Source organism: Lagopus leucura, unplaced genomic scaffold (assembly GCF_019238085.1).
Source record: "Lagopus leucura isolate 7727_CA_CO unplaced genomic scaffold, USGS_WTPT01 Super-Scaffold_100001, whole genome shotgun sequence".
NCBI lineage: Eukaryota > Metazoa > Chordata > Aves > Galliformes > Phasianidae > Lagopus > Lagopus leucura.
In genome coordinates, this window is record NW_024962262.1 from 2,051,204 (window position 1) to 2,065,119 (window position 13,916).

A 13,916-nucleotide genomic window follows, 5' to 3' on the forward strand; every position below is an offset into this window, starting at 1 on the left:
GAAAAATGAAATGCAATCTCAGAGCATCCCACCACTGGTCTGTTTTGTGTCTTTGGCATCCAAGGTTGCTGGGATCAGGTCAGCAGACAAAACTGAGGCTGCAGGAGGCTGGGCTCAGAAGAAAGAGATGGAGGAGGATATGCAGTGGGGTTGGAGCCAATGTCTGTTTTGTGTAATGGGAGTGGAACATGTCAGACACAGAGCTGGTCAGGGCTCTTCCTTATTTGATAGGAAAGCAAGAGAGGGGATTTAAGGAGGGCTTCTTAAGAGATTCTGAATAATCATTTGGCACCTGGGCCAATTTAAGCAATCTTTGCCCCAGGCATAACAAAGGGGAAAATCGCAGGGTGGGGATGTGCAGGAACAATTAAGCCAGTTACTAGTAAAGAAACTCGCTGAATTTATGCCAGCACAGCATAAATTTCTGGTGACTGGCAGGGCAGAGACTTTGGAGACCCTGGCTGTGAGTGATGATGTGGGAGCAACAGCAGGCACAGTGGAGGGCTGTGAGCTGATGTGCTTTAGGGCCAGGAGCAGCCTCAGCCAGCTTGCAAGGATGTGGGGCTGGAAACGCAACTAAGAGGGCACTGAAAATTTCAGGGACTTTTACTTGGCACTTACAAAAGTCAGATGATGTTTCAGATAAAGGATTGCATGATCAAGGATGCACAGTAGTGTGATGAGAAACATCACAGCCCAACACAACTCAGTCACAACTGATCCACTCTGCTGAGGCAAGAAATCTGTACAAGTGCAGCCTTGGATAAGCTCTGGCTCCCATCCATGGTGCAGGGACCAGCACATTTGTTTCCGGCTCACCCGGGTGCCAGGGCACTCCAGCAATGGAGAAGGGCTGTTTGTGCTGACACTGTATCAGGCACTCCTCATGTGAAACAGCCAACCAACCCAAACCCATTTACAGCACAGCCTGTGCTGATGCACAAAGCAGCACGTGTGCTCATTTTCTTCATTTAGGCTTTGCCCATTTACCCAGGCTTAAACTTGCAACGGATATGAAGTTGGTACTCTTGAAAAATTCAACTACTAGAACAAGAACTACTTTTCAAAATTTTTGTAAATGGACAATGAAAATACCATATACAGAGTTATGTCCAGTTTGGGGTTTAATAGGCATGCCCTTTGTAAGAAACCAAGCAAAAACACCCACCCTCCAACTGAGGAGAACACAGTTGCCTTGAGATGTTTTTTAGGTTTTGTTGACGTCCAGCATAGGTCTATTTAATTTGATCACAGCATAATGAGATGAGGCATGATCATGCATAATCATTAACCAATCTCCATTCCTATTCCCTATATGGTATGTGATTCACAGCGTGCCCTGGATGAAAGTCCACAGCTAGGGCTGCCCTGTGCAATACAACTCTGGACCAAATGTAGCCTCTTTGCACCGAGTCCAGCATAGCATGAAGCCTGAACTCTGTCTTTGTTCTTTAACAGAACAATGGGGAGTTGCTGAGCAGAGCTGGTGAGGCACTGCCCAAACCTTGAACTTGCCCATTGTAAAGAAACAGAGCCACTGAAGTAAATACATTTAGACCATTGTCACAGCCATACATGGAACCCGTGCAGCTTGGAGAAACCACAAGGCTTTCAGCAACTGTACAACCATGCAGACAAAGTTTCATACCTGCTTTTTCACCTTCTAGCTTGCTGGCAAAAATATCCAGAAGACTGTCAATAGCTTTTCATAACAATGATTGGAAAAGAAACTACTGTGAAGGCAAGGAAGTTGAGGAGTGTGCCAGAAGAAGAGTGGCAACCAAAATCCATTCTCTGAGGACAGAGTTGACTCCAGCTATTTTTTCTCTGTTGCTTGGCCCTGCACCCTATTAAGATGTAGGGGCCTATTAGGTTCTACATAAAGCAAGAACAAGCCAGAAGCCATTTATAGTGTGGACACATATACACAAAGTAAAAGTCTGATGTGATAGAAGGAAAACTTAAAACTGAAGATGGTTTATGCATTAAGTGCAGTCTCTGCTCCTTGTGACACATGTAGCAGCTCTTTAGAAAAGTAGCTCTGCAGCACAAAAGCAGTGAGGTTAATTCACTTGCACTAGTATAAAAAAAAAAAAGAACAACTCTGAGAACAGTGCACTCATGACATACTCTGGTGAAAAGTGAGATGCAAAACAGGAGAAGCACACATAAAACAGCATAATTAGGGTCCTCTGCTATACCCACCTCTTTGACACTTCAGGATTCTTCGCTTTCAACAGCACACCTATCCCAAAACTCCATCCTCCTGAGCAGACAGGTTATGTGCTTACCTCAATTATGGGGGATAACAGAATTAAGACACCAGTGCTCTGGGTGGGAACGAGCAGTATATAAACCACACACACTTTAGATGCAGAGTCCTTGCTCAAAAGCAGCCTTTCATAAGCACTTGTCCGGCTTAAGCTCTCACTAGCATTCACATATAGACTCTCACTTCATTGCCAAAGTTTAAAGTGTTTGCCTTTTATTCAGAAGACTTTCTCCATTTCCAGCGTTTAAGATACTTTCCCATGTCTTCCAGAACAAAGAGCCCCTAGTTTCATAACAGCACCAGTCTACCACAAAAGAAAAAAAATAGCTAACAAAAGCAAAAGGTTCAATGATGTGATATAGCATAAGGAAACAAATACAGCAAATGCGTTAGAGAAATAAACATGTGCTAAGTGGAGTATTTACATAAAATTATGTATGTTCCTATAAAATTGGCAGCATGCAATGAAAAGATTAACAGGAATACTTATACTAGGTCTGCTAGTTGTCAAAAGCAGGTCTACTTGGACTGCACCTGTATCGCCATGCTGCTTTTAGGCACAGCACTGCCCTCAGAAGCTAGCTACCCCAGTTCTCCACACTACCTGTGGTGGGGATTTCATGCAGCCCCACAGCCAGCAGTGCGGATGCAGGTGCCTCAAGCTACTCATCCAGACTCAAGCAGTGCTTGCAAAGCTGTAAAGATGCTATTTCCTCTCCATGAATATGGTAGCGCAGGGTTCATCTGCAATTGCCTGCTTAAACAAAGCGCAGAGTCAGTTGCTTACTGTAACACCTTAAGTAACATGGAATCTTAGATTTTACAAAAATACTTTAATTTTCTGTTTACAATCAAAAACTATCTTTATTACAAAACAGTTTGAAACATTAGCACATCTAGCTTGGAAAGACTTTTGTTCTTATTGCTGTTGCATAGTGTTTTCAAGGAACCACACAAAGGCACTAGTGCATTTGTCAGAGCATCCTTGTAAGGATATCTGTAGGAAAATACAATTTCCTATTTAATCCTCATAACTTTCAAATGTTTAAGCTGCCTTTTTTTTTTCCTCAACAGGTGCATAGCTGACACCTGTCACTACACATCTAAATCTTCCCCAACAGAAGCTGTTTAGTATAACAAATTTTATTTGCAGCCATTAGACAAAGAACATTCACCCTTTTCAGAGTGAATACCAGCACTGACACCACCTTAGCTACTTGTGAATCCTATAACTGTGTTCTGACAGCTATCAGATATTAACTCATTCATTTCATTTTGTTTGGTTTCTTCTTTATTCTCATGGTTGGGGTGGTGTTTCTGATTTCCAGCTTTTCTAGACCTTCTGAGAAAAAATTTTGTCAGTAAATAACATAATTCAGCCACATTTAAAAGAATGCAAATGCTGGACACAGCAATCATGAAAATAGTGAACACTGTCTTTTCAGTAGGTCGAGAAACAAAGCAGTCTACTGTGTTGGGGCAGGGCCAAGCACTACATTTCATTAAGCGAGGCATTCGGAACCCATCATACATGAAATAGAATGCATACATGAAGACTGCTTCAAAGACCAATCTGAAGAAGATGCTGCAAGTGTACGTCCACCACAGGGTGCCCTCAATACGAAACTTCTGGGTTCTGATCTCTTCAATGTCCTTATACTCGCATTTCTGGTCTCCCTTTCTGAACTGCCTTTTCTTCTCGTGCCTCCTGTAAGCCACATGCATGGCCACCAGCAGTGCAGGGGTAGAAACGAAGATCAGCTGCAGGGCCCAGAGTCTGATGTGAGAGATGGGGAAAAAGTGATCATAGCAAACATTCTTGCAACCAGGTTGCAAAGTGTTGCAGATAAAGTCATCTTGTTCATCTCCCCAGACTCTCTCTGCAGCCACAACCAGGATCATGATACGGAAGATGAACAGGACTGTGAGCCATATCTTGCCAATGCTGGTGGAGTGTTTATTTACACCGCCTAAGATGGTCTGCAGAGCTCCCCAATCCATTGTCTTGTTTTAAAGGTATGACCTAAGACAAGACAAAAAGAAAAAGGTTCATCAGGGTGGGGAAAAAAATACTATTAAGCATACAGTATAAAATAAAAGCAACATTGTAAATATAATTCATAGGCTGTGGTAATGTCTTGTTGACACGGTCTTTCTGGCAAGCAGTCAAAGTGGCACGGTAACCAAATATCAGCAGGTGACATTTTGTTGCTTGATAACGTGAAGGGAATCTGACTGCTAGGCATATTTGGCAACTGAAAACTTCTATCCACATCGGTAAGAAGATGTAGACAAGGAAAATTGGTAAAATATGACCTTATTTAAAAGCTACAATTTCTAGAAGCTTTTCTAATAGGAGCAAAGAACAGAAGATTATATCAACAGTCAAAAGCGAAGTAGGTGTTATGGTGAAACGTAACCAGAATGAGAGATTCCTCAGAGCCTCTGGAATTCTCAAGGTGAACAGAAAGAAGGTGGTGAGGTAGAAGCTCTATTGTAAAGTTACAGAAAATCAAAGAAACTGAAAAACAAAACCAGCATGGTCACTTAGTTACTTCATTTGAGAAGAAAATAGCTAAACTTAGGAAGCTGAGACAAGTTTGCACATCCTTGGCTTCAGGGCATAAACAACATTTTCAAAAGTACATTATTCCAGCAATAAAGACAGACCTCAAGGAGCTGCTGTGGAAGCTCTGTGCCTTACATGAGGAGGCCTGCACTGCCTGCCTTAGGAAGTTTTAAGGATGTGGCTGTACGGCTCTCTTGTTGCAGAAAAGAAAGCCACAATTTCATGAGGGGATAGAGATGAAACCTTGTCACAACCTATTTTCTTATCTTGTTTAAAATCAGCACGATGAGGTTCATCCAAAATTGTGTTCCTCTCCACTAACTACAAAAGACAGTGTAGGGTACTGAGGCACAGGACATATTCCCATGCCCACCCAGATGACCTTCCCTTATAACACAAGTACATTACTCCTCAAACAGGAGAGAAGTTTCAGAAGCTGGGAGAAAGCCAAAGTCCACAGACAGGCCAGCAGAAGCTCAGAGACTGCAACAGAAAGAGCATTTCCAGTAGTTGGGATTCAAAGTATAATGACTGTAAAGCTAAAATGCTTTGATTTGTTATCTGCCCCATACCTCTCCAGGAACACTGCAACTGTTTGTGGAACCTGAAGAAATCCACACAACAGGCATTTGCAGCTGGCATAAAGAAGCATTTCACACCCCTTCTCCCTTCCGATGAATTTACTGAGAGGTAATTTGCATGTTACTCTGAAATTAAGAAAACATTTCTTGTGCTTCTGAGGCAGAAGTGCTCCTCAACCTCTTTGCTCTGCAATTTCTCAAGAGGTTGATTTCTCAAATTTGTGAATTTTATCATCTCTCAGAGATCATCTTATTTTGGCAGTTGCAGCACAGGGCACTAATGAACAAAAAACACTTCACCAGGGGTTCTAGAGAACAGCTCTGTTGCTGCTGGCAAAGCCCACTGCATCTGTTGTGATGTAATTCAGTTTTTATCAGCTCTGAAATAGCTGCAGAGTGTTCCTTCCTTATCTTCCTTGTGCAGAGTGACCCAACTGCTGCACCACACTTCCATTTTGAGCACTGTTCAAAACCTCCCTGCTGGTTACATACATTCATGAATCACATACAACAGTACAAAGCATCAAAGAACACGACAGCTCTGGCAAAATGAAGAAGTCTGATCATGATGTGAACAAAGGGTTTTTTCTTTCCTGGCTTATTGGAAGGTTCTGGTTGCCGAAAACATGTTTTACCAGGTCATCTTGGATGACTGTGTGGGGTTACTTCAGGAGCAGAAAGAGTGGGGTGGAAGAAGGGCAAGATTTCCTTGAGACTGTAAGAAACCTTTCCTGATTCTGACTCTCCTGCGGGATGCAGTGTGAGATATTACCTCTGCATCTGTCTGAAAAGAGTCCTGGTTGCAGAGCTGCCTTCCTATCATGTTTTGGGTTTTTTTTCCTCTCAAACATAAACTGTATATTTCATCAGCATATGGATATAGAGAAAGTCTGTGCAGGTTAGCACACGAGAGCACGGGAAGGACTCTGAACACCAGAGATACTTACAAACAGATTTTAAAATATTTGACTCTATCCCTCTTTTTGCCGTCTTATTTTAAATTGCTCAGATCAGGTGTTTGTTTTGTTTTGGTTTTTTTTTTTTTAAACCAGATCATCATATAATCAAACTGAAGAACTGAAGCAGAGGAAAAGTTACAGCTTTACTACTGATATTCATGTTCTCTTACTAATGTGCACGTTGCTACTATGGAACTAATGATGTGGCTGACATACCTCAGCACTGATTAGAAATACCTTCATGCACCACAGTTCTAAGTCCTATGGAAGGCAGTTACCACATGAACTGCAGCATTACGCCTCATCTACCCAGTCTTTAAATCTAACAACTTGGGTTTCTTCTGTCATTGTTCCCTCTTTAATCAGCCATCTCCATAAATACGAGAAGATGAGAAGGAGGAACTGCATATTCCCTTCTCATGAGCCCCATTTCTTATACTTTCTTGCCTCACTGTAAACCAATGCTGCTGCCTTTCTGTTGATACAGCTTCCCAAGAACTTGTTTCCATGTACAATTGTACTTCCTGTCTCCCTGTGAAGAACGAGATACCAAAATACAAGTGCCTCAGGGTGTACTTAAAGGATACCCTGTCTTTAGTGGCAGAGCTGGATACAGACACTTCCCCATCACTGCTTGGTGCCTATGCAGTTCTCCATCCTCTGCAGCACTGTGAGGGTACATTATAACCCAGAACCCAACTGGTTTGTTTAGAAGTTATTCCCAGTACCGGTATATTGTTGATTTTTTTTCTTTTTCCAACCTGACCCATTTCCATGTTCTGCTTTAGCACACAGACTCTACAAACCATTTGGAAAGAGTGTCATTTTAAAACAAACTGCACATTGCAAAGCATCAGAATGAGCAGCTAGTGGAAAAGAGGGTGTTGCCCTTAGCAGGGATGCTTCTTCAAGATATTGTGAAACTGCACCATTCACCTGACTGTTCCATCTCCACTGAGAGCATATCATGTTTCAACCCTAACGAAACTACGTCTGTACCTGGATGCAGGCAGAAAAAGAAATGCACTTCAGAGAGACAGCTGTTCCTAATCTGACCTGATGGGCAAGTAAAACAGGACACCCTCCCAGGGCCATCTCCACTCCTTCCCAAAGCCCTTTGACGTTCATATCCACCCAAACATTCCCCTCTTCACTATTCCCACCCACCTTCCAACTCCTCCAGCAATCTCTCCCACTCCACCTGTCACCATCCCATTCTTCCTGCTGCTTGCTGAGCTAGTCACCAACCTTTGTCCCTCCTTGTTCTACCCTCATGGCCTGACTTGCTTTTATGCTAGCAGAAAGGCATGTGACTTCTGAGGAGTTCAGGAGACTGATATAAGCACTGATCAGATACTGCACTCAGTGAAGTTCTTGAAGAGCAGAACAGCTGAGACTGCAAGGCCATATTCAAGCAGCTGAAACCCTACCCAGATACTCTGGACCTGGTTTTCCCTGACTTTTAATATTAGATACTCTAAACTGTGTTACTGAGAGGCAAAGGCAATTCATAAACCACTGAAGTGCCCACCTTTCATCCAATAAATAGACAGTGACCAAAGCAGAATGCAAGTTAACTGAGTATGGCCCTTCACAGACCACTCCATCCAGACATCAGGTCGGGGCTATCTGCAGTGATGCGAAGTCTCATTCACTCCTAGTTTACTGTGTACTGATGTGATGTCTCATTTATTCCTAGTTTACTAAAAAATGTAGGGTGCTGATCCCCACTGCAGGTTATCTTTCTTTCAAATACTTGCTTTCCAGACCTCCTTACTAGTAAGTAAAATATTAACTGTCTGGCTGAACAATGGAAACAAAAGCAGGAAAAGGACTTCCCTTTGATGGCTGCTAACTCTTACAGATAATTGTGTGAGCCAATCCACTTAAATGCACACAGAAATTACAGCGTGTAGACAGTATTTGCTCATCTCAGAAGTAAAGCACTGGACAGGAATAAGTTAAGACATGAAAAGCCAGATGAAATTGGGACAAAAGAAAAAAAGTACAGTGGGAATAGGGACTGAAGATAAAGGGGGAAGATGAGAAGAACAGAAGATAAGGTAGTAAACTCTAGTAGATGAAGCATTTAGAGTGCATTTTGAAATGAGACTGTGGTAACATCTGTTCTTCTACTGGCTGAACCCTTCTGTTCCTCCATCTGAGAAATCAGAGGAGCAGGACAGCACAGCTATTACAGCAGGAGATAAAAATGATCCTAAGATGTCACTACTCTCACCCAAAGAGCTGGCAGTGCAGGAAATGGTTCTACATGACCACACAACACATGGAGAGGCACACAGTTCTTCCCCCAGTGGGCTCAGGCACCATTAGAAGGCCAGACAGCAGGAGAAATAGAATTACCTATTTCTGCAGTTTTCCAGCTGCTGGGCAGGTTTTGAGCTCTGCTCTGCCAGACTGCTTACTGCTTAAACTAGTTCCTGTCAACCTGCATTAAACAACCACCACGGCATTCTGCATGCACCCACTACAATCCCCCCACATCACACCACCACCAAGCACTTCAGGCACACAGCTACTTGCAGGTGATTTTGCTCTGCTCTGGTAAGGACTGGTATACCAGATAATCATTAGTCAGTGGTCAAATCCATGGCTTCAGCAAACCACAGAGTGCAGAGCAAAGATAGAAACAACAGAAGCTGCATCGCTTTCACGAACACACTGTGGAACTTACTGCTATAGGATATTAACAAGGCAAAAAAAGTCATGTTGGAGGCACTGTAGGAACATCTAAGGGATCCAGTCAGGAAGTGGCCCACAGCACGTATAAATTCAAAGACTGCACACTCCTCTGCTATGGTCCAATTTATTATTCTAAGGGAACCAAACAGAAATGCAGAGGTTGTCCACAGTGTCTCCATTCCTATCAGAATTTCAGTGTAGGGTACCAGCAGTCACCAGTGCAAAGTGCTTCTAGATATTGGTATAAGATCAGCAGTCTGCGAAGACAAATGTCCCTTCATCCAACCCAGGAGTACCTCAGCTGAGATAATCTTTAAACAAAACGTACTGGTCTTGATCGGAGCTGGAGATAAAGAAGGAAATCAGAAGCCTGAGAGCAGCAGCTTCAACACAGAACAACATTGTCTGGATGGAGTCTAAGAAGCTTCTTATAAATACATATTAGATCAATATCTTCCGAAGACAGCATCCCTTGATCTCAGCAAGGAAGGCCAGCACACAGGCGACAACACTTACCTGCTGACTCTCCCAGACTGTCTACTTAACTTTAAGCCTACCCCACACCTTAGTTCCCCAGACATTAAATGAGATAGCAAGATCTCACTTTCTCACAGGGTTGTTCTGAAGTGCTCCTCTACAATTGGACACTTCAGAGAGTCATACTTCGTTATCAGTGGACCAAGAGTGATAAGCACTATTTCAAAGTTGAAATACAGAGCTTAAATTGAACCATTCGGAACACTGGTTACTTAAGAGAGAGCACAGCTCCTCCCATTGTGACAGCTGCAGTGTAGAGTTCACACTATAAGATGCAGCTTTGAACTCTGACTCAGGCAAACTGAAATCCTTTCATTTCACTATTATAAGAAGCTTCCAGCTATTTTAATTTTACTGCAGTACATTAAAAACATAAGAGTGCTTCAACTGCACACTCTTTCAAGAATCAACAGTTCTACTAAGAAGTTGAATAAGGATCAAAAGATCAATCTAACAATCCCAAAAGCCCGTGCAGCTCTCCAGCAGCTTTGTTCTGAGCACCTATCTCCACATCAGAGTGGAAACTGGAGAGCAACAGAAGAGCCAAGACAGATAGGAGTTACAGTATATCTGATTTGACACAAGAACAGGCCAAGACTAATCAGGAACAGGAAACCTCTGACAGTTGCAGGTCTGAACACAGCAAGCATTGTGTTTTCTTCTACTCAAAAATATCCCAACAGGATACATTGTTTGCTCTAAGCCTCACGTAAGAAAATCTACAACCTTTAAAACAACAGGTCACTACCCAATCTGCATGTAGTATTAAAAACATATGCTAAGTAAATAACAACAGCACTGAGGATTCAGCCCCACACTGACCACATTATGACTACCCTATTTCATGCCCTTACGTCCTCCCAAGCCATTTTCCAAGCAGGTTTGGAAATATCCATGGCTATTTCACTAACCTATAACTACAAATGGAGTATTATCATGCTCCAGAACACCTCTGCATGAAATTCACTCCACTTGTGGAAAATAAGACATTGGAAAGGTTGGTCATGCTCGAAGGTATGACAAGATTGAAGAATTCCAACTAGAATTTGGCCCCTCAGCAATTTTTGAAGGAAAGGTTTACAGGGGGAAAAAAAGAGTGCTTATCAGCCCTTGCTTTGAAAGGGATTCAAATTCCTGAGGACTATTTCTTCACTGATGTGAGTGTCCTATTTCCCAAATTCTAAATAAAGTTCTACGTGCACTTGGCATTGCCCCCAGATACAAAAGTAGCAGTACTGTTTGTCTGGGTTTGTAAAAGACAACAACAATCACCAGGCTTAGGCATACATCCACATTCTCTCTACAGATTCACCATGTGTTCCTGGAGATACACCCACTCCCACCTCACAGGATTTCTGACGGGCAGATTGCTTCCTCAGAGAGGGGCTGAACCTTTATGGAAACATCATCACTATTTTATAGTGGAATGCAGCTTTTCCTTCAGCGTGCATTTTGTCAGTATTTCTTTCAGTGAAAGTAGAGATAAAAACCAACTTTTTCCTTTCAGAAGTGTCTATGGCAGGAAGAACTACATATGAGATACAAAAAATAAATAAATAAATAAATAAAATAAAATAATTGTTTTCAGCTTCCCTTTAGTAACTAATTGCTGCATTTCTATATTGTTCATATTCCTCTTGTTTTAACAGCACTGTATCTCTCCTCATACATCATCACTTCAGATTTTCCTTTATACAAAACAGTACTTAGTCAGGCAAGAGTGGGGTATCTTTTCAGATAAGCCACCAGTCATCATTAACAGCAATTAAGAGCTGTGAGGAGCAGAACAAGGAAAAAACATCTGAAGAAAAACAAAAATTAAACCCATGCTCTCATTTGTTGAAGTTTCTGACATCTTTTATTTCCCCATTCACATAACAAGAAGCACCATTTGTAAAGCGCCCTTTTTGCTGACAGCTGAATCTCTGCAGTAACTTTGTGCAGTAACTTAAATGTACCTCAAAGTACTGCTGTTTTCCTAGATACTGAGATATTCTATTGTACCTTTTTCACTTTTTGCACCAACTCAGTGAGTCTGCCAAGTAATCTCACCCTGGTTAGACTTAAAGGCATGCAAAACAACACAGGCAGAAGTCCAATGTTCAGTAGTTCAAAAGAAGTGGCCCTGTCATGAAAAAATGGATTCTTCCAGAGATGCATCAGAAGCCATGCTTTTTTATTGCTCCATTGTAAGCTCTGTGACACATAGTCCTTATACCACCAGTTACCAGACTGGCAGTCCTGGGGACTGAAGTCTCAAAGAACGTGCGCTAGAAGAACATCATCGTGGCTCTGCAAACATACGCAAACCCCATCTAGAAAAGTCATACTGCAATCCCTAACTGGACACAAAGGTGCTTCCTTCGAGCTCATTGCAGAAGACTGAAGCCTGACTCACTGTTGCTCTGTCTCTGAGCTAAATCTAGTCTTCCTCCGTGCTGCTTTTCCTGCCTTATTTCAAGGCAAGTGGGCTGAGCAACAGAGACCAAGAGATAATAGAAACCACAGAAATTCATTAACGAAAATCAAAAATGAAACTAGCTGATGCTACTTTCAACCCAGGGCACACAGACTTTGTGGTAAACCCAGCCACAAGCCAGGCCCAGACCTAGATATGACTACACACAAGCCACAGCTCATTAGTGATAAAAGCACAGCAACTTGGCTTAAAAGAGCACTTGAGATAAAAGGCTCCTTGTCCTCTAACCACCCTCTGATTGCTCCCTTGGAATATTTCATAAAATCACAGAATCGTTAAAGCAGGAAGAGACCCTTAAGACCACCCGTCCCAGCCAGGCACCCAGCGCCAGCACTGCCCACTATCCACGTCCCTCAGAGCCACGTCCCCGCGTTTCCTTGAGCACCTGTGGGAGCGATGCCTCCGCCAGCTTCCCACTTACTGTCCCCAGTAACGCCTCGCCAACCGGCGGAGATTTTCCTTAAGGAAGAGATTCCTCAACAAAAGAGGGGGAGCAGCGGGCCGGGCCGGCAGGAGCAGCGCCGTGCTCCCAGCCGCAGCGCCGTGCTCTGACTCACGGCTCAGCTCCGCTCCCCCGTAGCTCTGAGGAATGCTTCCAGCGCGCGATCGCCGGACCTGTCAGTTCGCTGCAAGCTGTTTACCTCGGCGCAGCTCTCCGAACGTCCGTAGGTGTGCCGCGAATTACCTGCAATTGCGGAAGCCTTTATTTCGCTCGGTGCCGCAGCTGCTCGGGCACTTCACATAACGCGCTCACTAAGAGAGATTGGGGATTAGAAGAAGAGCTGTTAGGAGTTAAATAGACACTAGTGACCGAGAAAAGCACTCCCGATAAGGCCGGGGCCCCGCGCTGCCCCGCAGGCTGCGGACGAGGAAGCGGGGCGCGAAGCAATGAGCCCCACCGCGGGGCAGGGTCCTGCCGCCGCCTCCGCCTCGTTCTTCCCCTCGCCCGCCCGCCCGCCCGCCCTCCCTTCCTGCCTCCCGCCGCTCCCCTCACCTGCCTCAGCGCCGCCGGGACCCCTTCGGGGCCAGCACCCGGGCTCAGCGGTGCGGTGCCACAGGAACAGCCGGCCCCAGGCTCCCGGCCCGCAGCTTTAAGGTCCCTCCCCGTTCACCTGCCGCCGCTTTTAGCCCGCCCCGCGCCCGCCTCCACCCGCGCGGGGTTCCTTCGCGGAGTGCTCGGGGCGGAGCCGGGCCGGGAGCGCCCATCCCGGTGGGGCCCGGCTGTGCGGGGACAGTGGAGCCCGCGATGGGGGTCTCGCCCCTTCCCTGAGCCGCCCCTTCCCTGAGCCGCCCCTTCCGTAGCCATCCCGCTTAGGGAGGCATCGAGCACAGGACTATGAAGAGAGGGCAGAGGCAAAGGGCAGGAAGGCAGAGCGAGGCCTGGGGCAATGGGGGAAAATACGGCAAAAAAAGGTGCTGGAGCAAACCCATAGAGAGATGATGGCAAATGTGGGTTTTGTAGGGTAACTGTGCGTGTAAGATAACAGAACCATATGCTGTCTTGTCAAATCCTGGTATTTGGAAGGCTCTGTTCCTCGTGGAAGTTGTGATTGGCAAATGATAGCAGAAAAGCCAATGGTTGCTGGCTTTGTGAGAATGTTCTGAAGGGTCCCTGAAATGCAGCTGCAGCTCCTGGCAGCTTGTGCACTCCTCACACCGTCGCTCTGTATCCATGCAGGACCCACTCTGCACACTGTTCTGTTTCCATTACAGCTTTGCTGTCATAACCTTGGGGTTCAGAAATCTGAAACCTTGATTCCTCCACACATACATGTCTAATTAGAGAAACGGTTGCTGATGCTCTACCCAAATTTCT

The 13,916-nt window shown here is 44.4% G+C and overlaps 1 protein-coding gene across 3 annotated transcripts; it reads right to left on the reverse strand.

Annotated features, from left to right (window-relative positions):
- Positions 1-2,489: 2,489 nt before the first annotated feature.
- Positions 2,490-13,184, reverse strand: LOC122177812 (gap junction beta-6 protein). 3 transcript variants are annotated; one of them, XM_042867538.1, is made up of 3 exons: positions 13,095-13,184; positions 12,786-12,853; positions 2,490-4,295 (listed from the first exon to the last, which is right to left on the reverse strand). In XM_042867538.1, exon 3 carries the CDS (start codon positions 4,271-4,273, stop codon positions 3,482-3,484), a length of 792 nt encoding a protein of 263 aa, XP_042723472.1. In that variant the 5' UTR covers positions 4,274-4,295; positions 12,786-12,853; positions 13,095-13,184; the 3' UTR covers positions 2,490-3,481. The 3 variants fall into 3 exon arrangements, with proteins under 3 accessions (XP_042723472.1, XP_042723474.1, XP_042723473.1); XM_042867540.1 differs by having other exon boundaries at positions 12,742-12,853; XM_042867539.1 differs by lacking the exon at positions 13,095-13,184 and having other exon boundaries at positions 12,786-12,938.
- Positions 13,185-13,916: the final 732 nt, after the last annotated feature.